At 37.7% G+C, this 27,006-nt stretch overlaps 1 protein-coding gene across 1 annotated transcript in view; it reads right to left on the reverse strand.

Annotated features, from left to right (window-relative positions):
* MAN1A2 (mannosidase alpha class 1A member 2) overlaps positions 1-27,006 on the reverse strand; it is a 135,275-nt gene that overhangs the window by 85,804 nt on the left and 22,465 nt on the right. Inside the window, exons 2-3 of the mRNA XM_056514231.1 lie at positions 17,955-18,210; positions 4,836-4,932 (exon numbers count right to left, since the gene is read on the reverse strand). Of these exons, the coding sequence (XP_056370206.1) occupies positions 4,836-4,932; positions 17,955-18,210 (353 nt within the window). The remainder of the gene's footprint in view (positions 1-4,835; positions 4,933-17,954; positions 18,211-27,006) is intronic.

Genomic DNA, 27,006 nt, shown 5'->3' on the forward strand with positions numbered 1-27,006 from the left:
AGAACTTTTCTGTCATATTTTTAAAAGGTCATCTCACAGTTTTTAAAGTGTATAATGTATTTTCTTTCCATTAAAAGTGTTTGTCTTCATACTGTTAATAAACAGGTATTTTGCCAGCTAAAAAACAACCAGACAACCCAGAAAATACAAAAGGCTTACTATACCAGACACCTTTAAGACTCAATTAATGTGAACTTCAAAAGTAAATTACAAGTAATTAGGTAACAACAGATGATAGTGTCGGAGCAGCTCAGGTGGCCCAATAACTGCTACAAGGAGAGATAACAAAAATGTCTTATAAACTAACAAGTATTTCTAAGTGTAAGTAATAATAAAAAAATGGTTAGTGTTTTCTTGTAGTGCTTACAAGAAATATTCCACCTCTCACTTAAGCAGCCACAAAGTGGACAAAGAAATAGCATTGCTCTCCCAAGCTATACTGTATTTGTCAAAGGCTCCTGTGCCTGACTCAGCTCCTTCGTGCAGCATCCTCCCATCCTTGCAGTCAGACAGATGCATTTTCTTGGGGAGTTTTGCTGCTCCTGCTCTCTGGCACAGGGAGAAAAGCACTGTCAGATCTCCATTGCTTAGCAACACGAGCAGCTGCCGCAGGAGCTTCCTACACTGCTGCAGCACTGGGCACTCACCTCAGCACCTTTCCCCCGTGGCACGAGGGCTCCTCAGTGCCACTGGCAGCTAAAGGCTGAGGCTGGCTGTGTGCAAGCCAGCCACACTCAGTCATGTGGTACAAACCGAGCAGCCCACTGGTATATTAGGAAATATTCAGCACACAAGCTGCCCCTCCTGAATCCTAGAGTTATTCCCTTGGACATATCTTGCTCACCAGTGACACTTAAAATGCCAGACAAAAATTCCTCATAAAAGAGAGGACAGATTTATTTGGTCAAGTTGTAAGGAAGAGATAAGGTACTGCATTGCAGCCTTGGGGCTCTACCAGGTACCACAAATGCAACCACAGTGTGACAATTCTCTCTTCCCCCCTAGAAGACAGGATCCCAAGAGAGAGCTGGCAGGCAGCTCAGGTTAAATTGACTGCATGCATGGCCTGTGAGATGAGAGAAAGGAGAGGCATGAAAGCACTGTCAATGTGTGAGACAACTCTAGTGTGACAAAATACAAAATAATGACTTAATAAAGTCTTTCTGCCTGGGAATGGGTATGTCTGTATGCAAAAGTCTACAACTTTAAAATTTTATATTATTAAGATCTGTCCACACCATTCAAAACATATCTAGACATATATAACTGTTTATGGGTTATGTACATTATCAGATTGTCTTCATATAAATCAGGTCATCTCTAGACAGAATATGTGCAAATGCAAGGTTTAGAAATGAACTGCTAGTAATACGGGAAATCTTCATTTGTGTAAGAGTTGTATCAGTACTTTTCCATGTACTTATTACTTGACAAACTGCACATCTTCAGTTTATTTTTAGGTAATTAAAATTAGCAAAACAAACCAAAAAACAACCACAAAACAACAAAATAAAACACACCACAAAGTCAGAACTTTCATTTCAGAAAGCATCGAGTCAGATGCCCACAATTTTTAGTTTTGTTGAGGACAATGTTCCAAATTGCCCAAGGACTGTCTATTTTCTTTATCCTTTTCCTTAATTCAGGTTCTCAAATAAACATTGTTTTAGAAAAACAGAGATTGAAGACTGATGCAAACTAACTAGTACTAACTTCTCAATTTAACTCACAATAAACTATCCTTTACAGTTTATGCTAGGGTAATAAGTTCATATGCTACTGGAGTAAAAGATACAGCACAAACATATAATAGTTTAAAACTCTGTAGCATATCTGGACTGAATAATTTTAATTGTGTTTTTAGGAGATGTTCATCTACAGATAATCAAACAAGTGCAGAGACAAATCATCTTCAAACAGCATGTTTCAGGTGGTCACTCTAATCCTCAAATGCAAACCCAGATTTCATTACATGAAGAGCATCCAACAATACCATCAACTACTCTGGTTTGTGCTAAAGTCAGAAACTCTTCTGAAGCAAGCTCAGTGTTTGTTGTGCTTGCTTATTATCTTACACGGATCATTTTCCATCAGCCTTTTCTCTTCACCCTTTGTGTTCTAATGGGAACTTGATCAAGGTCCCACACAAACCCTCTCTGCAACAAAGCCCTGCAGCTGCCATCAAATTTATTCACCAATTTAAGCAGTCCAACAAAAAAAGGTCAATTTTAAATTTTTTTTTTAGCTTAGCTGCTACAACCTTCAGCAGAGCTGCAAATAAAAATTTAAACTGGAAAGAAAATTTACACCCGTCTGCCACATTTTCTCCTTGACTTTTATATTTCATTTTGCAGGGTAGGAATAAATGCTAGGCTTTTCAAAAGCAGTTTTCACCCCATTTCACCAACAGAGAACCTATTAAGGTTTGTTTCATATATCATCTAAGTGTAAGTATCTTTAGAAGCTCACCTACTCCCCGTTATACTTTCCCAAAGCAGTACCATACTACTAATGCTGTGACCCAGCTGTTGAAGAAGTGCTATTTAAGATTACAACTACTGCCCAACTACACAGTTTGGAAGACAGTATTTTCAGCACACTCTCCTTTACAATTTAGAGTCAGACATCTCAAAAAGACTGGCAAGAGTTTCTTACTGCAGGCCAACTGAAGCAAACCTAGAATGTTTTGTTGTAAAAGTCAAACTAATAATTGAGGAAACCCATAAACATTCTTGCTGGAATGCTTCAGTGAGGCATAGAGCATCTTGCTTTAAAGTTTAGAAAGTTTATCCTTCCTTATATTTTTAATTACTCAAAACTAAGATTTATAAGAGCAGAGCATGTCACCTCCTCTCCCCTTCTCTGACCCCAGACTGAAACCTGCTAAATCTTGCAATGTTAGAAACACTCGTGTTCTCCTTGGCATGGAGATAGATAAACACTGCTTTAGACAGTGGAGTCCAACAGGGAAGACTAATGACTTATTTGTCTTCTAAATTGAATCGTGTTTAACCTCACTTGAGAGTTATCAGCAAACCCGATTTCCCAAAGATTCATGCAAAGAGCTGCCGTTCAACCAGTGATACCATCTCCTTGCAGGATCTCACAGACGTGCTAGGAATTGAAATGGAAGCACAGTAGATTGCAGTAATAGCTGAAAATAGTTTGGATCAAATCATCTTTGAGATGAATAATAAAAACAGATTTTGCTGAGCATCTTTTTATTAAAACTAGCATGAGGTTTCAAAAAAAATTAAGCAACCCTTCTATAAAGGCAAATACTGCTGGGAATCATGTCAATAGGGGTAATAGAGATTGGTAAAGAGCTAGGAATAACAATACAGCCTAGACGGTGCTTGGTACAAAGACCAATTTCCACACACACATTCCCCCCATCAGCCATCCACCAAATGAACAATAGCTGATTCTATTTTAGACTTGATATATGCTGAAGATTATGTGTTTCAGAAAAGTTTTTAATATGAAATAGCCCTGAATAGAGCAATCATTACATGATTTGGCTAGAAATTAATGGCACAAAATAGCATCTCGATTTTTAAAGGACAAATATGTAGGGCATTGGCTGCTAGAGTTAGCTAGAAAAAGAGGAACAGAAACTTTAACATGGACAAGGCCTGCAATTTCTTTCAGAAAGCAATGCCAAAATTTCAAAGAATAAGCACTCCAAAGAATAATCATTCCAAGGAAAAAAAGCAGAAATCTTGCAGACTCATTAGCAGACATGTTAGAAGTAAACAGAGGAGGAATAGAAAGAAAAGAATACAATGAAATTGTAATTCATAACTGCTTCAAAATATCGTGTCAGTCACATTAAAAACAAACATCATAAAAATGTCCTGCCACATGAAGGAAAAAAACTTACTACCTAGAGTTTGGGTTACAAACCAAGGCTAATCTAAAATTACACATGGCAAATTATGCAACAGAATTGCCAGCACCAAAGACTACATGATCATAGAGGTGAACCTTAAAGATTTTTCCCTGTCAAATCAAATTTCATCAGCTGGAAAAATATAAAGGAAAGCCATCCATTAATCATAACATAAAACTAAATCACAATAAGCTTTAGAAGAGATTTTTCTTAGCAAAACTTAAGGCAGTGCCTATGTAGGAGATAACAAAGTACCTCAGAATACTACTCAATGCTGTCCTGGTATCTAAGAAATGCCCTTCTGTCATGGAAGAAACCTTTTGCTCCAGTGGTCCCTTCAGCTCACACTCTCTCCTTGCACTGTGCTAAGTACCACTGGGGAGGCACTGGCACAGGTTGCCCAGAGAAGCAGTGTTCAACAGCAGGCTGGATGAGGCTCTGAGCAACTTGGGCTCATGGAAGTGTCCCAGATCACGACAGGGTGTTGGACTAGATCAACTTCAAAAGGTTCCCTCTGATTCAAACTGTTCCATGATTCTCATGGAATTAAACACGAAGATCTAGACAAGATGAGATGGGTTTTAAAAATATACCCCCTCCCCCCACCACATTTATATTCATTGAATCTTTAAATATAACCAAAAATAACCACAATTGCATCAGGACTTTCATTTATACACACACACACACACGAAGCATCAGAGATATAGACACAGCTTAGCCTCTGCAACAATAAGAACATTCTACTTCCAAAAAGAAAGGTTAATAAAGTAATTCAGTGAAATACCACTGAAATAATACATGTCTGTCACTCAGACTTCAAAAGATTTTTTATTAAAACAGAGTTTTCTAGAAAGTTTGGATAGACTTTCAAAGAAGATACTTGGAGAGAAATATTAAAAAAAAAAAAAAAATCACAAACAAACCAGAAAATATAGCCTACCAAATATGTTGGTGGAATGTCCTTTCCGGGCAATTGGTTTGAGCTCATTATGTCCCCATCCATATTGCCTATAATTGTCCCAGGCATGCTTCATCATCTAAGAAAAAGAAAAAAACCAGGATTTGATTACATTATAAAACAACTCTCTATGAATACAATATTTTACTCCTTATTTGAGATTTCATCTTTCACAGGCATCTCAGCATACTAATTATTTTGTCACTGCTTCTATCTGTCACAGAAATCAGATTTTACAGCATGAATAAATTTGGAAAAAAATTCAAGTCTATTTGACTTGAGCTGTGGAGACTAATGCTCTGCATTTCCTTGTTCTTTCTTTTCCTTTAATATATGCACAGACATTTAAAAATGTAAGCATAAGGAATGCATTTAAGTGTAAGGAATTGCTGTGAAACACTGGCAATGTCTTAAGATGCTAACTAAAAGAAAAATATATCTAGTGATACCTGAAGCATAAAAAGGATTTATTTACACTGGTACATCCAATACTCAACAATTTAGCAAAAGGCATAACAGATTTCTCATTAGCAACACCTACTTGACAAAGACGTACCCTCATATAGCCTCTACCAAAAGAAATGCCAAAACCTTTGCTTTTTAGAAAGCATAAGGAACAAAGAAGGATAATGTTATTAATACTAACTAAGACATTTAGCTTTTTAGTAGATATCTCCACTACCTAGTAAGAAAATTACATCTAAAAACCCAAAAGGTCTTGCTGACTAGTTGTGCACATCAGCTACTAAGCAATGCTTTTATGGATTTGCTAAAACTCTTCAAACTCCTTACTTGTTGGGAATTTAGCAGCAACCAAATTGCAAAGTGTATGCAGTTTTAAATAAATAAATATTATCAGTACCTAAACAGATAAAAGCAAGTAATAGGAAGAAATTAGATATCAAAAGACACTGACTGACCCAGATACAAGAACAGTAAGGAAAAGCCCTTAGAACAACAGCCATGTGTCTGTATCCACAACATTATACATATTTTATTTTTAAATTTCATTTTTAAAATTGTATTAAAATCATGTTAATATAAATAAAATCCCAAAGAAGATGTATAGGACTTAAAATCATAATTTTCATAGGTTTGATAAATGCTTTCTAAGAGGAGAAACTATGTAAATGTAACCAACAGAACAATATTAACCCTTTAAGAAAGTGAGGCAAGGCAATCTGTTTTCACTACAATATACATGACTGCAATTTTCTTACTTGAATCAGAGAGTCACCGCACTCACAAAAAATGTGAGGGACCAAGCAGATGCTGGCTAAAAAATGAGGTGCAGCCAGCTGACTTACCAGCACTACCTCACATCTCTCCTCTTACTACCTCTCAGATTCCTCTTCCTACCAAATTCAAGATTTAGTGGAAGTCAGCATCTGAGAATCCCAGATCTTTCAAACTGCAGCTAAACTGCCTTCTGAGACATGGAAAACACAGTCTCTGTTCTCCCTACAACCATCAAGAGATCCTTATCCAAATTACAAAGCTGTAATTCCTTTAAATGTAAACTCCCTCCAAATTTCCCATGGTTCATGGTAGTTAACTCATACCTAGACAATAAATTTGAACCCCACACACAGGACCAAGAAGCTGGGGAGCACTCCTGTGTTAAACTGGCACCAAACTGCACAGCTGCCCCTCACAAGATGCCAAAGCCCCACTCCTACAGCTTGTCATTCGAAGTCAGCTCACATGTTGCTTTTAGTATTCCCACTAATTTTGACACCTGATTAGGTCATAGTACTCTAGAACTTCTTTTACTGTCATGAACTAGCAGTGTAAGAAAAAGTGGATTCAACTATATGAAAAGAGGAGAGAAAAGCCATTTCCCTAGCATTCAGGAACTCCTTAGTGTTTACACAGCACTTATCAAACGGCAATTTTTCCAAATGTTCCAGTTCATAGCTATTGGAACATTGACTCAAGCAAAGGGATCCTCTCTTGACAAGTAAGAAAACTGCAACCCACTCACAGGCAGCAAGCACAGAAGTTCCTCTGAGAGCTAATGTTATCCAGAACAAACCTACAAATTTCCATATAAAATTGTTCATTAATTAGTATCACAAAACGGAGACTCACAGCATCATTCAGATGGAAAGGAACCTCAGGATGCCTCTCCTGTTCAACCTCCTGCTCAAAGCATGATCACTTATGAGATCAGACTAGGCTACTCAAGGCTTTATCCAGTCAGGGTAGACTTAAGGGCTGGGGATAGTCAAGGTTTCTAATCTGCAGCCTGCCAGTCCTAAAAACTCTACTTGGAAAAACAGACTTAAAGGTTTAGAAAGAACTAGAGGATGAAACTAAAGATTGATCAGTGCATTCTCTGTGTTTGAAAACAGATGACTAAATGACAAAATGACCATGACATGGCAGACCCAACCAACTGGCTCGCACATAAAGGAAATTTGGCTTCTGGGATCTTTGGATGCTCCAAGTAAATACTTCATGAAGGAGAATCAAATAGCCATTGACATTCTAGCTTTGTAAAACTCTGATGGTATAGGCAAATACTAAAACAGATCAAAACTAGCTAAGTCAAGGAGAAGAACAACTTGTTTCCTCATAGCAGAATGTTAATTGTGGAATATTTCACTGTCCTAATTTGTTATGCTTTTGGGGGGAAGGTACATATTTTATTACAGAATATTCAGTTCTCAAGAAACCCCCAAAAAGTATGCAAATTACAAAGGGCTAAAACAGAATACATAAAACGCAAGATGTTTCTATATGTATAATTTATCCTAAGAAAATTTTATTAGGATAGAAACTGCAAAGGAGTACATTTCAATGGATGCATGAATTAATGCAAAAGTAACTTAAGAACACACTAGTGAGCTCTGCAAGTCTCTTGAACACAAGTGACTAAGCCACAGTTGACTGCATCAACTAAGACTAAGGTAAGAAATCATATTTTGAGGAGACTAAACTACTTTGATAACCACAAACACATCTGTCCGCCCCTCTGCGTACCCCAAACACTAAGAATATGCTGGTTTAAGTCCTCAAGAATAATTTACTACACTAAGTAATCAACTGATTTTTTCCAGATGAATGCTGACCATTACTCCGGCACACAATTGACTGCCTTCCTCCACCACAAGGCAAGCAGACTTCATGATACCGTTAGCAGAGAACTGCACATTATATGGAAGTGAGAAGCCCCACAGCTCTTGCATACAGTATTAAGTTTTGTAAGGGTGATATGCCAAGCAGTCTTGTAACAACATGGAGATTTCTGTTACTGCCAGAACAGGTAGCATGTTATACTATAGACAGAACATCTATACTATTGGGAGCAGTTGTGCACACAAAACCTTTGGAGAAACATGAGAAGACAAATGCCTCTGACAGCTACAAAATTTAACTGAGGATGGCATTTTGGCTCAGAAAGTACAAACAACATGAACTCCTGATTGGAAAAACGAAATTATGTCTATAGGTACGCTAGGAAGTGTTTGCATAGTGGAAGTTGAAAATGCTGAAGAATAGCTGCAGGGATAGACAGGCTTTTCCAAAATCAAAGCTCTGTCTTTAAGAGGAGAGGAAAGTCTCAGAACTGACTGGAATATCAGCACTACAGATAATAGCAAGAAGGTAAAACTATTTGCAAAAAAAAGCCCTTAAAGAACTCAAGAGAGGCTAAATATAATGAAAATGACAAGCATAAATCAATAACTGCGAAAAACACAAGACACACATCTCCACAGTTGCAATTTCCATATCTGATAGCAGTTTGTCACAGGAAAGGATTGGAGCTTGGGCATATCCTATCTAGATATTGCAGTCTGTCCATCATATATCGATCTTGCAATCTGTCCACCAGAGAACAAGCAGTTTTTGGCAATGGACTGTCTACTAACACAATTAATGACAGATCTTGCTTTTGAAAGCAAAATCATTCATAGGGTATTGGTCTGTTCCATACTAATCTTGAAAATGTTTATTATGGGATGCAATGGAAATAACAACCAGTAAGATGCTGCAAATACAACTTGGTAATTCTACAAAAAGACTAATTTGGACTCTGCTCCAAGACAGAAGAAGACATGTCCAAGAAGCAGGACACGCCAAATTAAACTGCTTTTGTAGGTACAAAAGCATCTATTTGGGTTTTCTGATTTAGAAAATGTTCATGGGATCTAATCCTCTACAGTCACTGGTCAGATTTTTATAAAGACAGAATGGCAATGATGTCTTTTGACAAACAATAAAAGGAGGTTACAATTACTGGAAAAATATTTGTAAGGAAGTTCTACCACTACAGCAGCATGTCAGAAACAGTAATTCAAGCTAAGGATTGGTTCAAAAACCTCATCCAGTCTTAAAAACAGGACAGACAAGCAGCAAACAGAAAGGAGTCCTGAGAAACAAGCAAAAGAACCAATTTTCTGCCAAATTGCTGTATTTACTGGTTCCTGCCATTCCATCAGGAACATGCATAACAGACAGCAAGTAGGTTTTGCTTTCAAAGCAATGTATTCTGCTTAAGGGTACAATTTTGAGAGATTTATATAAACCACCTTCAAATTCTGTTTTAAAATTAACCAAGGACTTGCTAGACAAAATTACTGCTCAATTGGCAGATTAAAAATTAATAACCATTTTCCTACTGCTGCAAAGAATACTTTCTGGATGTTAATTTTAAAAATGATCTTTTCTTTATATACGCAGATTTTTGATGAAATTTAGAAAACTCATACCTTTTTTTTTATTTTTCTGGGAGCTCTATCTCAAGAGAAAATATTTCAGGTGTCAGTTCATGCCTTTTCGAACATTGTCACTGAAAAAGTCTGTTTGGAATAAGTCCTTAACATACAGAACACTGTGCTTTCTTTTACTGTCAAATCTGGTAGCAAATCCACACAGAAACTATCCTCCATCCCATGGCTGCTTAGTTCAACACCTAGTAGTATTGAACCTTGCCAAGGTTTATAAAACTATGTATCCATCCATCTCTCCCTTGTTCACTAGTTTGCTGACTCTTCTGGGGATCTTCTATGGCTTTGGAGACCATTGTATTAATAAAAACGGAGCAGGACATCTTACATATCTGTATGCTCAGTGATTCTACTCCCTGTTCTGGTTTCTGGTAATCTGCAGTTCATCCAGCAGGCATAGGGTTCTGCAGTCCTTTGGTTTCCCCTTGAATCCCTTTAAAAAATTGATGCCTTGTTAGCCACTATTCCTCTGGTAACAAAGCAAAAAAAGAATAGATGCCAGAGATGCAAATCAGGAATCCAAATCTCAGAGCAAATTAATTGGAGTGAACTGTAGGGAGTTTCAGATAGTTCAGTATTTTATGCAGATAGTCTCTGTCTTAATGGAATGCACTGTGAGAGGCTACTCATCAACTAACAGTAGCTCACACTGTGTATCAATGACATCTTTACTATTGATACTTGAGAGGTAACACCATCAGGAAAACTGCATGTTAAGAACACGTTGGCATATATTCTATAGAGCCGTTCCAGCAACACAGAGGAGACTATAGGAGAAAATATGTCAAGATGACTAACAAGAACATAACAGGATGCTCTAGCTTTCCAATCAAAGACTCCACGGGTGAAAACACACCTATTGTCACTTGTGTTATAGATAATATGTAATTTAAAAGAGAGATCACCTCAATCTAGCTGTAATGCGTGATTTTTGCTACCAGCATCTCTGTTTTACAGGAATAAATGGCATACAAAATACAAAATTAAAAAAAAAAAAATAGCAGTACTGTCAATTAGATTTCATGGAGCCTTTTGATTTACCTAGTTCTGAAGATAAGAAATTTACCTGGAGTTTTGTTCACTTTTGTTTAGCTGATAATACCAAGTAAGTGAAATATTTCCCTATTTCTTTGGTTTTAATTTGCATTTATGAGTTTTAAATACTGCAAATGTGCTAATTCATTGTTGAAATACAAGTGGTTCTCACAATGGTCTAGAAAAAAGACCTTTAATCTTTAATAATGAACATCTTCCTGAATTTTTAACACACTTCCAATACTGCATGAGCACTGGAGAATTCTGCAATTTCTATAACTTGACTAAATTGATTCATTTTTAAAATACCCTAAAAAAAAAACAAAAAAAAACACTTGCATTCTTCATGCAAAGCACATTTTAAGTTACAAATCAAATCAACATATCCAGTATGTGCAGCTGAAATATTGCAAATGAAGCTCCACACTAGTTTTATTTCCATTCTTCTATTCCAGTAAAATAAATATACTGAGCTGCAAAGCTTCTCACAGACATATATGACTGATTTAACAAATATAAAATGAGTTATTTATAAAATCATTCCAACAACCTGGGCCACAACTTTGTTCAAGGCCACTCCTAACATGCCTGTACTGGCCAAAGTGTCAATGAACAATATTCATTCTAATATACAAATGTAAAATTAGTTACCAACAGGCTCAATCAAAAAGATTTTATCCTTAATTTACAGATTTCAGTAATTCAGTAAAACTGAGATAAGCTTTAAAAGAGTGTAGTGAAACTAACTGAAAGCCAACTTACCTGTTCTCAACTTGTAAAATCAGATTGGAAAACCCAGAACACAGAGAATCCAAATAGCAAGCAAACAAAACCAACTAACAAACAATGTGTGTGTATACACACGTATAGATACAAAGAGATTTTTAGATACACACACTTACATATAAAACGTGTGTGTAAGGATTTTATAAAAACATTCACACTGCAGGGAGTGTTACCTTAAATACTGAAAAAATTGGGTCATGATACTTATGTTCTTCAGCTTCAGGAAGTAACTAACTGAAGGAATGTAAGTCAGGAGCAGTGAGCTACAAAATACAATGCAAAAGCCTTATCAGGCATGGATTATTACAAACTGATGCTGCAACCATCTAGAAGTCCAAGGAAACCAAGACTATAAAGTGTCAGCAATAATGAATTTGTTCTAAATTAGTTTTAGATATTGAAAAAAGTTATCCCAGTCGCAGTCTATTTAGCTAGATCAGAAACACTGCAATTAGAAACAATAAATGAGATTAGCATTGAAAGTTGTACAAATAGTAAGTATGAACAGACGACTTAGGCAGCATGAAAAGATCTCTGGATGATCAAGAAATTCTTCTACACAGATCTTTTCTCAATAAGCACACGAAACAGAACTCAAGTAAAAGACACTTAGCCCAATTCTTAAAACAATGAGGCTTATGCAATCTTGCTGTCTGTACATCCATCATTTGACACATACATTTACAGCAGCCTTCTAATCCATTCTTTAATTTCACACTTGATTTTAAAGAGCTGGAGGAACCAGATATTCTACTTTTTGTGTTGAGGAAAAGAAAAAATATCTGTGGCTAGATAAGGCAGACAGACACAAATTGGTACCCTGACTGAGACAAAGACAGTTATAATTCAACCTTTTATTCATTCGGGGGCAGCATTTAGCAAACCAGTAGCTCTAAAGAAGGCCCAGAACACACTGCAATTCACACAGTCAAACGGGAAGGTAAGAGGATATTCAAAGCAACAAGTGCATGATGAGCAGAGGGTAGTATAAGGAGATGTAGGTCAAAAATCCACAGGAAACCATTAGTTTTACTGCTTATAAAACAGCCTGTTACTTCTCAACAGTATTAGCAGCCTCTTGAGTATCAGCCAGAGACCATGACAAAAATACATTTTAATCACTTTTCTTCTTGGCACATATCTGTAAGTACTTCTGACATTGCCTCCACTAATATTAAATAAATTAATTTCCTACTTTCCCTTCAAAGAAGCAATACATTACAACTCTAATTTTAAAATAGGATAAATGGAAAGTTTTGCTGAGGGAAGTTCACTGGCACAAGAACTCAAGTCAGAACACTCCCAGCTTCCCAGACAGACTTGTTCCTCACTTGTGCAAAGCATCCAAATGTAACTCTTTCTACAGGTGTCGTATGTCACAAATGAGCTTCAAGTTTGACAAGATGACCTTTAAAGGTTCCTTCCAACCTAAACTATTCTATTATCCAATGACCTTTAATTCTGGCGCCTCTACTTCCTGGATGTCCATTTCACAACAGCTTTTGCTTAAATGTCTTCTTCACTTTTTTTTTTTTTTTCCAGAAAGCTGTGACACACAGGAACAGAACTGGAATTTTGCTGTGTTGAGCGCAGCTTTTCAGAAAGATATCACCTTGCCATCCCATACTATTAAACATAAGAGCTTTTAAACTGCACAAGCAAGATTGGTACAGCCAGAAGCTTCAGTCATTTCATAACTCTACCTTACCTCTGTGGACACCACACCTCCTCTGAGCTCAATTTAACAAAGTATATTTACAATTGGCACTATGTAATTACACAACTGCATATCACAACAAATACAGAACAAGTAATAGAACAGAAGCTCCAGAGAACCAAGATTTCCCAATCTATCTGAAACCTACAACATTATTATTTAGCTGTTAATTTTGCCATGTGCACTCATGTAACATTCTGGAGAAGCTATCTTCCAACTGACAGGCTTAGTCAACAAACATTATCCTACCTCAGAATAGCTGGGATTGGAAGGAACCCCTGGAGGGTATCTGGTCCCACCTCCCCAGTCAAGTAGGGTAATTTGAAACAAGCTGTCCATGTCCATTCCCAGTCATTTTATGAGGATTTCCAAGAAGGGAGACTCCGCAATCTCTATTGGGCTGGTAGGCAACCAGCTCTAGTGCTTGGTCACCCCCTCACAATAAAGAATGTTTCTATGTTCAGATGGAGCTTCCTGTGTTTTAGTTTGTGCCCACTGCCTTTGTGACTGCCATTGGGAATCACTGAGAAGAGCCTGGCTCTGCCTTCCTCTCATCCTCCCTCCAGGAATTTTGTAAGATTCCCTCTCTCGTCAAACCCAGCTGCCTTATCTTCTGCTCAGATGAGAGATGCTGAAGTCCCTCTTGAGCATCTCTCTGGCCTCTCACTGGACCCTCGCCAATAAGCTCGAGTCTCTTTCATACTGGGGAGTCCAAAACTGAACAAAACAACTCCAGGAGTGGCCTCACCAGTCCTGAGTAGAGAGGAAGGATCACCTGCATAGGATTAGGACCATTATTGGATGAAATATACTATTTTAACAAGTATCCTAAATAAGTTCTGGCAGTAAGATAATACTGTGACATCTTAGGATGAAATGAAAGAAAACATGAACCCTGAATAGAGTGAAAAAAATTACGAAATTTTCCTTATTTGACTGGGTAGAATTTACCTTCCCATGGAAATAAAATTCACTATAGACCACAGAGCACTATGAAACAATTACCTTTAAACTGAAAGGAAAAAAAAAATACTCTGAACACCTTTAAAGAAAAAAATAATGGAAATTAAATGCCAAAATTCCAAGTGCTCAAGCAATTTATAGCTAATTTAACTTCTAAAAAAAACCAATGACTTTCAAAAGACAGGATTTGTTCTTAATTTCTCTGCATTAATCACAATAAAAAGACACATCTTAAAGTCTTGATGCAAAATTATACAAGTTGCACTTACAGTCTTAAAAAAGAAAGTATTTTCTATTTTCAATATTTTTCTTTTATACAGGAGAAAAAGGTAAAATATTAATACAAAGCTAAAGTGTAGAAGCAAGAAAAATTTTCAATGTGTTTGTTCTTAAAGTACCAGTTAATTAAACACCACAGCATCTTTTAAAAGCCTGAACAGCAAGATGATATGCCAGAGAAGTGCTATAAAGCATGTATGATAAGCAAGTGGAAAACCTTTACTTCTCAGAGTTGTCACTGTGCATCTAAAATAATCAGCCAACTCATAAATGCTTCTTATTGAAATAATTAATAGCTTCTTAGAAGAATATAGACAGATTATACAGCAGTGCAAATTAAACATGAGAATACAATGTAACATTAAATATAATTATCAGAATCAAATGACACAAAAACAAAACAAATAAGATGAAGATTCGGCTCCCAGTTGTATTCCATGACCTTAAGAAGCCTCCCTCTCTGTGTTCAGCAAACATTCCTATTAAACAAAGCTTTTAAATGTTTTGCAAAGCTCTCTTAAGAGCATTACACAACTTCTTTTATACTTTTATATGCACTTTTTGGTAAAAATCAAAATATGCCTTTTTAAAATATTAAATTACTGTCAAACACCTTATACAGAGATGTTTAAAAACCAGCCTTCATCAAGTTGCTTTTTGGAAAGAAAAATTGGTTAATGTATTTTCTGCAAAAATAATAGAAACTGGATCCTCATTTGAAAATTTTCCAACCTTTCTCCTAAAAGTAAAGACTCATGGGTTACGAACAGCTGCCATGATTCCACCCAATTCTATAAAGTTTCTCACCATTTAATAGGAGGTGAAATACGCTGTATAACATCATCCATTTTGTGAATTTGAACAGTCTAAAGCTGTTCTTTGAGAGTGAAGTTCCTCAAATACATATCAGGACAATTCACAGTAAACCGAAGCAAGTCAAATGCTTTTTTGAGACCACCAGGAATTCTGAAGCCAGATATGCAGCCTCCAAAGAGCCAGCAGCTTCTCTGGGCTAATTTTTAGGCCTCAATCCATGTAATCATAATGTCTTACATGTCAAAATGTACATATATGTATTTTTATATATATCAGTTGTGGGCCTACATTAGAGATATTGTCTCCTGGAACGTGTTATTTTTTTCTGCTAAGTCTCTATCTACAAAGACTATTTGTATTAATCTATACTGGTTATATAAAACAGTGAAGGAGGACCTCAGTGATGAACATATTTCACAATGCACTTCACATCTCTGAAATCGCTGCAGCCTTCTGAGACATCTGATGCTGTCAAAAACAGGTTTCAGACAAAATATTATTCATTTGACAATTAATATATGTTTACTCTCAGTCACATTGTTCCATCAATGCTTCCTCAGCATTACCATTTGTCCCTTCTCCCTAGCAGACCTCCCACTCCAGTGTTGCCTTCACACATCTAGCTGTAGAACTGACAATCTCCTACCCCGCATGAAACAAAAATTAAAAATTATGGAGATCACCTGGTACCTACAGTAATAACATGACTGAGTGAATAAAGGCAATTCACATAACAAAGAATTTTCAGTCATGTTCCTTTGATCCTGGGCTGTTAAAAGCACAAGTGAAAACTGCTCAAGACAAAGGCTAAGTAAAGGACTTACCCACTTAAAATAATAGTCCCACAAAAAGCCATGGTCTGGTGATGAAAAACTACAGTTCAGAAACCATAATAGTTTCATCACCAAGTTATGCAATAGAAAAACAGCTTGTCACTGTGACTCACCCGTAGGCTGATCATCAAAAAAAGGAGTAAGCCTTTTACAGCGCAAGGTGTGTGGCAACTGCAGCTAAGGATCCCCACCTGCTGACTTTTACTCACAAATTACCCTGAATTCCTTACCATTTTCTATACCTTCAGGATGGTCCAAATTTTACTATTTTTTCAGGAGCCCAAGAAAATTTCCGTTTTATACTAACCTAAAGCTTATCTCTCAGTCTACATTCTGACCAAAAACTCAGAAATGCAAATACTAATTTTCAGACCCCGCCCCCCTCCAATTACAGACTTGGTCTATAAGAACTTTGGCTGATTATTTCTTCCCACTGTTCTTCATTGTTAGCTGTGGTCAGTAATTTTGCATTACTTGGTAAACTCAAATGTATTTTATGCATCAAATCCATCTCAGAGGTATTTTGCTACAGTAATCTGTAGTATAAATTAAGAAGTGTTGACAACCATGCTGTTCACTGTTCACCCTACAAAAACATTTAGAAAAGCAAAATGCTTTGTATATTCTCACTCAAAATGTTTGCAGAAAAACCAGTAGAGTCTTTTCAAATCCACAATTAAATGCTGTCCTTTGGGAAGCAGCCCTAACCAAGCAGGGTCAAGGAGGTGCAATATTCCAGACAACTTCCTAGGCATAAGTACTTCTGCAGTAATTACTAACAGGTACATCTTCTGGGAAAGGATTTGCCACTTCAGATATTCAGCTTGTGACAGGGCTCTGTATGGAGTAACTGCTACAAACAGTGACAGAGCTCCACACTGCATCACTAATATATAATAAGCAGCTGCTCATTACTTGATAAGAATGGATTCCATCCAGCCATTATTAATACTCAAAGTAAAAGTCCAGCTTGAGTGATCTACCCACAGAATGGCATATAATCCAGCTACAACTCCCTCCTATGACAAGGACAGGTGTATGACTGATTTGTTTTTGGTTTTATGAGCTAATTAAACTCAGATTTCAATTTTAAAGTAGATTTAACTGATGTAAATACTAAGTGCTATCATCCTGGTCATTCTTTAGTAAGCAACAGTGTCTGTGCTTGTCTGCATCTGGCCTGAACCATTCTTGCTTTGCTAAACCAATTTTTTGGCATAAAACTAATCAGAGTGCAGGAAAGAAAAATAACAATATGGCTGTACAAGGTTTCTGCCATACTAGTTAGAAGTACAGACAGAGAAATGTAAAAGGATTTGGCATTGCCAGGATAAAAAGGGACAATGAATCTCACAGTAGTGGAGAGGGTAAGACCACAACAGCAATTCCCAAAGCAAAAGTTGCCACAGAAACAAAAGCCTAAGCAAAGATCTTAGTTTGCCTCATTTACCTAAAACATTTAATCCACTTAAATTTACTCAATTTTTAAACTCATTTAAAATGTATTTTGAAAAGTATGCAATAATTTGATAATTTTCAAATATTAGCAGGTCTTCTTTTTCCTTATCTTTTCAATCTAATGTTTTAACATCTAAAAATATCCTGTGACACAGCAACATATCCCATTCTTTGAAAGGAAACTCACAATTTAAGGATACTCTTGTTACTGTTCCATGTGTTAATGACAAACTCACTTTGAATCCATACCACTAAACTGAAGAAATTCCTTAATATAATTTTTAAGTTGTTATCCAGTGAAATACTAACACTCCAACACCAGGCAAAAGCCATGCAATAATGCTGATGTTCATTAATACTGGTGCACTTTTAGTTTACTAAATGGTTTGTAGATCTATTTTTTTTTAACATAAATCATAGCAACATAAAAAACTGCTGTTAGACACAAGAATGGGTAGCACCACATCATCATCATCTTTACCTCTTTAACTTTGTTCCTCTTCTCTCGGATATCTGGGTCTGCTGGTTCTCCGCTGTTTATCCCTATCAGATTTGGTAAAGGAACAGGGGGCAGTGGCTTGCTGTCTTTCTTTTTCAATTCTTGCATTACTTTGTTCTTTTCTGTCTGAATCTCAGCTTGGATCTCATCTCGTGATTTCTTCAATTTCTCCTTAGCCTCTTCCAAAGCCTTTTCATGATCTGCTCGGATCTTATTTCTCAGACGTTCCTCTTCTTCTCTAAAGACACAAATGCTAGTCAGCATCTCATTACTAAAATCATATTGCATACAAACAAACCGCTGCTTCAACAGAAGCCACATCCTAAGTTGGTTTTCTCTAAGCAATTCTAATGATTCAGACAAGTTTATTGATTTATGTTAGTGCACAATCCTACACTATTTTTGCCAGAAACCCCACAAAAACACCACTCAGATCCACAACACTATTGGGAAAAAATTTATCAGGGTATTTTTTAGATTGTCTTAGCACCTTTGCTTGTCCACTCAAGAATTTAGAGAGTTTTACTTCAACTACAGGATGAGTGCAGAGGCACATCTAGCAATAATTCAATAATTTTTTTAAGAAATCAGAAGACCTCTTCTTCACTTTCTTCCCCATAAATAAATCATACACAACTTGACAAGATCTGAAGTAACTGCTACAAAACAAACAAAACCACAGCCACTTTGTTTATTAACAGCTGCCACCACAGCATGGTTTCCCTTCAATTCACAACTCATTGTTCCAATCAGTACAGTCCTTATCATCAGTCCTAAAAGCAGAATTAATTATATAGCCATTAAGGAGCATAAGAGCTTTTAGTAAAACATGATTTTGAAATTCACTTTCAATAAGACCAACATCATCTTGGTTTGTAAGCAGTACCTTACAGTGTGATCTTTAACAATCAGTAAAGATTTAAAGATTTGCACATAGAATTAAGAGTACTGTTCTAAAGTTTGGCTTAAAGAGCTTATTGTAACAATAGACAAAAATGGCCCATTCCAGTCCTAAAACATTTCAAGGCATCCAAAATAAACACATCAGATTCTAAATACAGCACCACCTTTTCAAGCTTCTTTAAAAAACAGAGTAGCTCAATGACTAATGTAAGCAAAAAAAAAAAAAAAAAAAAAAAAAATTGTAGGCATTTAAAACAAGCATTGGGTTAAAAAAAAATGCATTGTTACACAAAGAGTACTTTATTAGCCCTCACATTTTTCCAAAGTGCTATTAAGTTTGCATTTAAAATAAATTACAGCAGCATTATTACCTTCAATATATTAGTACTAGAAATACATTGCAACATTTTAATAAATGCACTGATGAAAATGCTGTCAAACTGAAGTTCTTCAGCCACTTTTCTCAATAGGAGTCACATCACATCCATATTTCTTACAAACAATAAAAAAACAAAGGACTTAACTCCTCAAATTGACTGTCAAATGCAAGATCATTAATACTTTCTAATGGTATCAGTGCTTCTCTCCCTTAACTGAGAAGCAAAGAAAAAACTTTCAAAGCAGCAACACACTAATCTACAAAGAGAAAATAAGCAATACCATTTAGGATAATTTTTACTTCTACTATGACCCACTTATATGAGAAAATAACTTCCTTGTATTCCTGCAAAAGCTACTCAGACTCTGTTGTGGCAGCAATAGCATGCTCAAATATCAATAACAAAAGCAGACAAAAATTTCTACCACCTGGAATTTGAAGCTTTGGAAAGCTTTTCCAAGGTTAGCAGGGGGCTCTCCGTAAGATGCAACTGGAGAGAATGAGGTCGCCAGAACAAGACATCATTCCCATAGTCATGTTCTCCCCACGAGACAGCATGATGTAAAGGAGCCAAAGAGATGCTTGGCAGAGAATGAGAAATCTGAAATGTTACTGAATGGTTAAGAATCAAAATGTAGAATTCAGTGTAGGAATAATGCATTTTGCAGGTACATTTCTCATATTCAAAACTCAGTATCTGGAGGCAAATGACAGTCTTTACTTTCTGACTAAATTTGCTGATAGATATTGAAATTCTTCTTGCAAAGGATCAACCATTCCTGAAATAACTCCATTTTTATGAGGGAAAAGGTAACAGTGCATCTCAGATCTTAACAAAAAGCTGGTCAAGGTATATTTACATTAACCTAATTGCTTTATTGATAAATAGAAGTATGTTTGGTAAAACACACGGTTAACTTGCAAGTCCTCAAAAACAATCCCTCTGAGTGAAAAAGAATTATGAAGTTTGAGAAGCTACAGTGAGTCAGATTCACTGAAATGAATGTGCTTTGTGCACCTTCACAACTTTGCACCATCAATATCAAGTGCCAGGAAGATTTTGCTTTCACCTTTTTTTAAGTTTTCAATTCCAGCTGCTGCATGCAGCAACCATTATATAAGCACCATCATTCTACAAGCTTCATCTGTTTCTACATTCAGACAGCATGAAACAGCCATAAATTGGAAAACAAGTTTTGAACTCCCATCTGCCTACACTGCAGGAACCACTGTATAAACACACAAAAGCTGTTGACTTCTAGAGCACTATAATCCAATTAGAGTCATTAATAAAGTTTGAATGGCACAGTCTGCTTTCCTTCAGTCACTCAGAAGAAAATACACAGACGCAATAGAGATGAAAAATCCCAATGCTAAGTGTATGACCAGTTCAAAGCCTTTCTTCCAGGAAGTGACATTTTGAGATAAACATAAGACAACAGTAAGTTGAAGAGAAAGGTCAACAGGTATTTGAGGGAGTTTATAGGAGATAGAACAAGAGCTTCTTCTGCAGACACATATTCTCTGTGCAATTACCAATGATTGACAGCATGAACTACATGACATGTCATACTCTATGTGCCAGCTGAAGACATATTTTACCAAATATATTCAAGTATATGACCCTGATGGAAGAAAAATCACATCCCTAAATAACAATATCACATTTCTTCTGAGTTTTTAAGCAACAAAAATTGAGTGAAAATACAGAAGAGAGAATCAGAATACTGATTATGGGTGAGCAGCTGACACCCCCTCAAGTCACCAACATGCTCTCTGGCCAGCAGAAGAAAGAATAAGCAACAATTTAATACATGCAGAGAGAACTACACTAAAATACCTATAATTAAGAGACCTCAGAAGGATCAATTTAAAATATAAGATTGGAGAGAATCCCAGCATAAACACGTATATCAAAACCTGTCAAACTGTTTCCATATCCCACCTTCACTTCCAAGCAACATAAGCAAACTCTTAAAATTTAAAGTATTTTGAGTAAAACTTCAAAGTCTTATCTAACAGAAAGCTACTTTTTTCTAGTCATCCCAAAAGCTTATTCAAAAGTCTCAGGAGAGGTTCAAGGACCATGAAACTACATCAGTAGCTACTCTAAAATGAGCAATGTTATTAAAATAAGCTGAGATTAGACTGGTTTTGCCAAGAACCATAAATAGATCTAATAATTAAAATCTGAAACTAGAAACAGGTGCAAGTCTTTTAAACAATCACTACAATAAGCCATTGCAGCTGCCTATGCAGGAACACTGTATGCTCTCTCAAAGTGTCCACGAACTGCCTAAATATCATTCAGAGAAGACCACAAATTATAATGCTTGACACCCAAATCACCAACTGGAACCTAATGTGCTTTAATTATGCACACAGTAGGAAGTCTTCTGACCAGCTACCAAGCCTCACTTGTCAAGACAATGACTTTTGTTAAAAGTCTTTCTTATCTGCTGTGACACAACAGGCTCATTAGAAAGCAAACTGCAAAAAAAAAAAACTCTAAAAATTCATTCAAATTTCTTTGTGAGTTTCAAGAATAAAAAAATAAAAATTTGAATAGAGTCAAGAAAACTAACAGGCCACTAGCAACTGTTCTTACCATTAAAAAGCAGGCCACTGGCTTACTATACCAAAAGGACGCACAGTTTATTATCATTTGGATTTTCTGCAGATGGATAGACAACTGTTAGAGGACATAAATATTTGCACAAGCCTATCATTCAGAAATAACGTGTGAGGAAATTGTGGACTTTTATCCTTTGGTCAAGCTTGATCTTCAACCAGACATTACTTTCAGAGACAGTGAAACAAAAGAAAAGCAGGCACTAACTAAAAAAAAAAAAGAAGTTTGAGAGTCAGCACCTAAAAAACATTTCACATGCTAACTGCAAGACTTTACTCCAGTCTCTCAGCATACATGGTTTTATAATACCCCCACATATCACCACCCCACCAGTTCTCTCAGTATATGGTGAATATACATTCATGGCATAAAAGAGGCTTGGGCATACATGTACTGCTGCTCAGATGATTGGAGTCTGAAGGAGGAAGAACTGGAAGAACAGAGCAGTTGTGCTGGGTTTTGCTCTTGCTGGATCACCCTTCGCAGATGGATGGCTACATTACTACTGTCAAGCATGTACAGAGAAAGACGCTTGATTATTTTTTCCTAATGTTTGGTTTTTATCATGATCATCCTGAAAAAGTTACCATTTTCTCCCAATTTGCTGGGCTGCTCTGAGACGACAGAAGTATGCTCATGAAGGAGTACCACAGCTGTTTGTGTCTGTGACAGCTGAAGAGGGAAGCTCCACCATTAACAGAGAGGCTGTTACTTAGCAAGAGTTTTCTCTTTCAAGGCAAGTTAAGCTTGTATTTATTTCGCTGGGTTTTTTTTCTTCAGGTAATGAACTTGGTCAAAGATCACTGGGTTAGAAAAGAATATTTTTACTGGAAAATAAATGAATCCTACAGGCATGGAGGTAACTTTAGTATATCAAAAACACTGAGTATTTGTGATAAAGATTTTTCAAACAGATTTGAAGAGGAATCTTATGCATTTTTTAACAGAATGTTTTGTCCCCAAATCATCTATCTGATAGTGTTTGCCCAAAGTGCTGTTTCTAAATATATTTTCACCTTTATTTAAAATAACTTGCAGATGGACATGGCCTAAAACTCTAGCACAGGCAGAGTAGATAGATGATAACTTAGTAGGAAAGAGTTTATGTTATTAAAAAAAATTACAAAGTCTAATGGTCCTTTGGGAATGTTCTTAACTACTGTAAGAACATTATGCTTTTAGTTATTTGCAAGCATCCTACCTGCTCACTGTCTTACTCAAAACAGCAATACCTACATGTGCTATATACACACACTATACAGTTGTGCATGTATCTAGTGGCCTAGGAATGAAAAGCTGAAATGCAAAATATTCCCCATTTCAACCCTTCTTCCCCCGAGGGAGTTAATAACAGTTCATTATGACATCAGAAGAGAACATGTCTAACACATTTTGAAAAATTGTTAAACAACTTTTCCACATACAGAAAACCTGCGGAGAGGAATCTGGGAATCCTGGTCAATGCTAAGTTGACTCTGAGTCAGCAGTGCCCTGGCAGCCAGGAGGGGCCAGCTATCATCCTGGGAGGCATCAGGCACAGCATCACCAGCAGGGCAAGGGAAGGAATTGTCCTGCTCTGCACTGGGGCAGCCTCACTTCAAGTGCTTGGGGCAGTTTTGGGTGCTGCAATATAAGAAGGACACAGAGCTACTAGAGAGCGTCCAAGGAGAGCCATCCTCTGATGATAAACAGCCTGGAGAGAAAGCTCTATGAGGAGTGGCTGAGGTCACTTGGTCTGCTCAGCCTGGAGGAGACTGAAGGGAAATCTCATTGTGGTATACAACTTTCTCATGAGGGGAAGAGGAGGGGCAGGCACTGACCTCTTCTCTGTGGCAACCAGTGACAGGACCCAAGGGAATGGCCTGAAACTGTGTCAGGGGAGGTTTAAGTTGGATAGAAGAAAAGGTTCCTCACCCAGAGGGTGGTTGGGCACTGGAACAGGATCCCCAGGGCAGTGGCCGCAGCACCAAGCCTGACAGAGTTCAAGAAGTGTTTGGACAGTGCTTTCAGGGACAGGGTGTGTCTCTTGGGGTTGTCCCCTCAGTACCAGAAGTGGACTTGATGATCCTTGTGGGTCCTTTACAACTCAAGATACTCTATGGTTCTGTGACTTATTGCCCAGAAAATTACCTCAAAAACCAGATTCCTTTAGTGGTGTCTTTTAGACAGCAGAATTTATTTCTAGCAAGTGGTTAGATTTGCATATGACATGAGCACTGTTCCTCAAACAGAAGGAACATGAGACAGAATCCTTATTCAACTCCTATCCCTCTCCATCCAGTTTTAGCTTTTTTTCCTCTTACTGTGACACTTCCTCCTGACCTCCTTCATCTTCCTACTTCCTACCTTCCTTTACTATTATTTGCACCAACTTAGGCTTCACTAGCTTGCTTCCTTGATCTTCAACAAGGGCACAGCCACCACTCTAGATGCCAGTCCTCCTCACTGTAATCACTGAACTTATTTGGACAATGCTAGGGAGAAGAGAGAATTCACTGATCCAGGCACTCTCCTTGAATCCTAAATACTCCTTCAAAGTCTATGCAGACCTTCTCCAAATAAAATTTCCTTCCACTCCTCTGCAAGAAATGATGCCCCTAATTGATCTTCTTTGCAGCCCAAACCTCAGACCAAGAATTTGGGCTTTCAGCCATCCTCATCACTGCCCTCAAGACTTGTCATCTCCATGATGGAAGCTCACAGATCCTGTTTCAGATCTGGTCTCTTGTTTAAACCAAAACCTTAGCCCTTGATATTTCTTTGTAGCTATCACCTATCGCAGATATCACCTGTAGATACCCTGGGTATCACCATCAAGGCAAATAACTAACTTTTAATCTTCCTTCCATATCTTTTGTTTAGCAGTGGAAACTTCTCCATTGTCCAGATTGCCAGTGTCTGGGCATTCTTCCCATTTTTTAGAACCTGACTACACCTAATTTATCTGCTTAATTTCCAAGTATTTTAAATTCAGTCTTTCTTTTCTTAACCCATACCATTAGAAGCCCTCAGAACTTGATCATGCTCCTTTCATCTAGCACTTGCACCAGGAAGACAAGCCACTTAACTACTGACATCCTTAGCCTGCCTTTCTGTATTTTCCCCCTGCAACTGTAATTAATTATATGCATTTTTTTAAAAATACCCAAAAAGCACGTCTACTTTCAGAAGTACAGTAAATGCACAGATTTCTATGCTGGTCATTAGAGGCCACTTCTGCTTATTACTCCTTTACTGTCTCTAACTAATTGTTTTCCTTTGTCTTGTAATTTAGGTATGAGCCTTGGAAACAGCTCTAGAATGAGGACAAGAAAAATTCTGGAGGAAATATATTTAGAGAGAATTTAAAAAACACAGATTGAATGGGCTCACAGAACCTGCAAAAGGGAATGCAGAGTTGAAGCACATCCCTTATGCATGAAGTCCTCTACAAAACAAAAAGAACGGAGTATTCCTTGGTATCTTGTAGCGAATTTTGGAATATAGCCACGACCTTCATGAATCTTCATAGGCTAATAATTTATTGATAAAGAATGTTAGCATAAAAGACAACTCATAGAGCTTCTTTACAACCATAATAAAAAGAACAAAACATAGCTTCTAATTAAGAACAAAACAGTACAGGTAGCATTATCAAATGTGGAACATGTATAGCATCTAAAAGAAAAAGGGAAAAAAAAAAGATATGCAGGTAAGTGATCATTATTTGGGAATTATTTGCTTCCTATATTATGAATATTTACATGAACAGAATTGGGAAAACTTATTTTGAGAATCTGTCAAGTGGTATGACCATTTGTGTTGGTTTCACATGCTTGGGGGGAGGGGTGGATTCACCTCCGAGCAGGCCCCCTGGAGCTGGGAAGTGGGAGGGGCTCTCCCGTCTCTGGGAGCTTCCCCTGTGGGCTGCTGCCACCAATCAGAGAGCTGATTTGGTGATGGACAGCTCGGGAAACCAATGAAAAGTTATTTCGCGTTCACAAATCACAGCGGATGAGCTTTGCTTGCTCTCTTTCGGCTTCCGGTCTCCGGGGGTGGTAGTCCCTGGGCCGGGGGGCTGCAGCCCGGCTCTGGGCTCGGCCTAGAATCCGGCCCGGTGCCCCGGCTTTGCGGGGGGCCCAGCTCGTCACCCCGGCTCTGCTGGGGGCTCGGCTTGGGACCCCGACCCTGGCTTGGTGGGGGCCCAGCCCGGCCGCACGGTCCCGGCCCCCCCCCCCTCCCTGACCGCATGGCCCCGCGCGCCCGGAGCTCCCCTCTCCACGTGGCATGGCTGAGCAGGGGGGATCGGGGAGCCACCAAAGGCTCTCCCTTCCCCCCTCCCCTCCTCCTTCTGAGAGAAGAGGCCTCCAGCTGCCCCTGCTGTTTCTTCACGTTCTGGATACAATTGTAACTTCTTCATGCCTGGATAAGATCCTCGATTTTTTTTAAGCTCTCCTGAATGGGAAGGAATAAAGCCTGGAGACTTCAGAAGTCAGTGCAACGAAGATAAAGTTCCTGGTGGGAAGAGATTGAAAGGATGCAAACTGATAAGTAGCTGAAAACCTTTTTGTGGGCTAAGGGGATGGTGACTTTACTAAAATTCCTTTAAACTGTGAAATATACTTGGGGAGGTTTGGATGCTTGAGAAGAAGACCTTATTTTTGCGTTGAAGAAATATAGCTCTCTGTTCTGGGACTGAAATGTGAACAGAGACATTTAATAGAGAAAGAGATGACTTTTTTGCCTTGGAGAATTGGAACTCTCTCTCTGTCTTGGGACTGGAATAGAGACAGAGACATTTGATAGTGAAGAAGACGAAGAGAATCTTGTTTTTCAGCAGCCTGCCTTTAAAAGTACTACCCCATGTGTGTAACATAACCCATTGCACAGCTCTGAAAGGACTGTGACAGAATGGGAGGAAAAATCATAATCTGCAATATTTTTCCCGGGCGGATGTGGATTGTGAAGGTAAAAGACGCCCCCTAAGCTATAACCAAAAAGGGACTTTTCTCTCTTAAGTAAACTGAACTGATTATTTAAATGTATCACTGACTGAAGTGCTCTCTGTATGTTTGTTGGTAAGAAATGCTGAATGAAGGGGAGGTGGAAACAGTCTAGGGATCTTATTCTGAATATTTTTG

Source organism: Oenanthe melanoleuca, chromosome 1 (assembly GCF_029582105.1).
Source record: "Oenanthe melanoleuca isolate GR-GAL-2019-014 chromosome 1, OMel1.0, whole genome shotgun sequence".
Lineage (NCBI taxonomy): Eukaryota > Metazoa > Chordata > Aves > Passeriformes > Muscicapidae > Oenanthe > Oenanthe melanoleuca.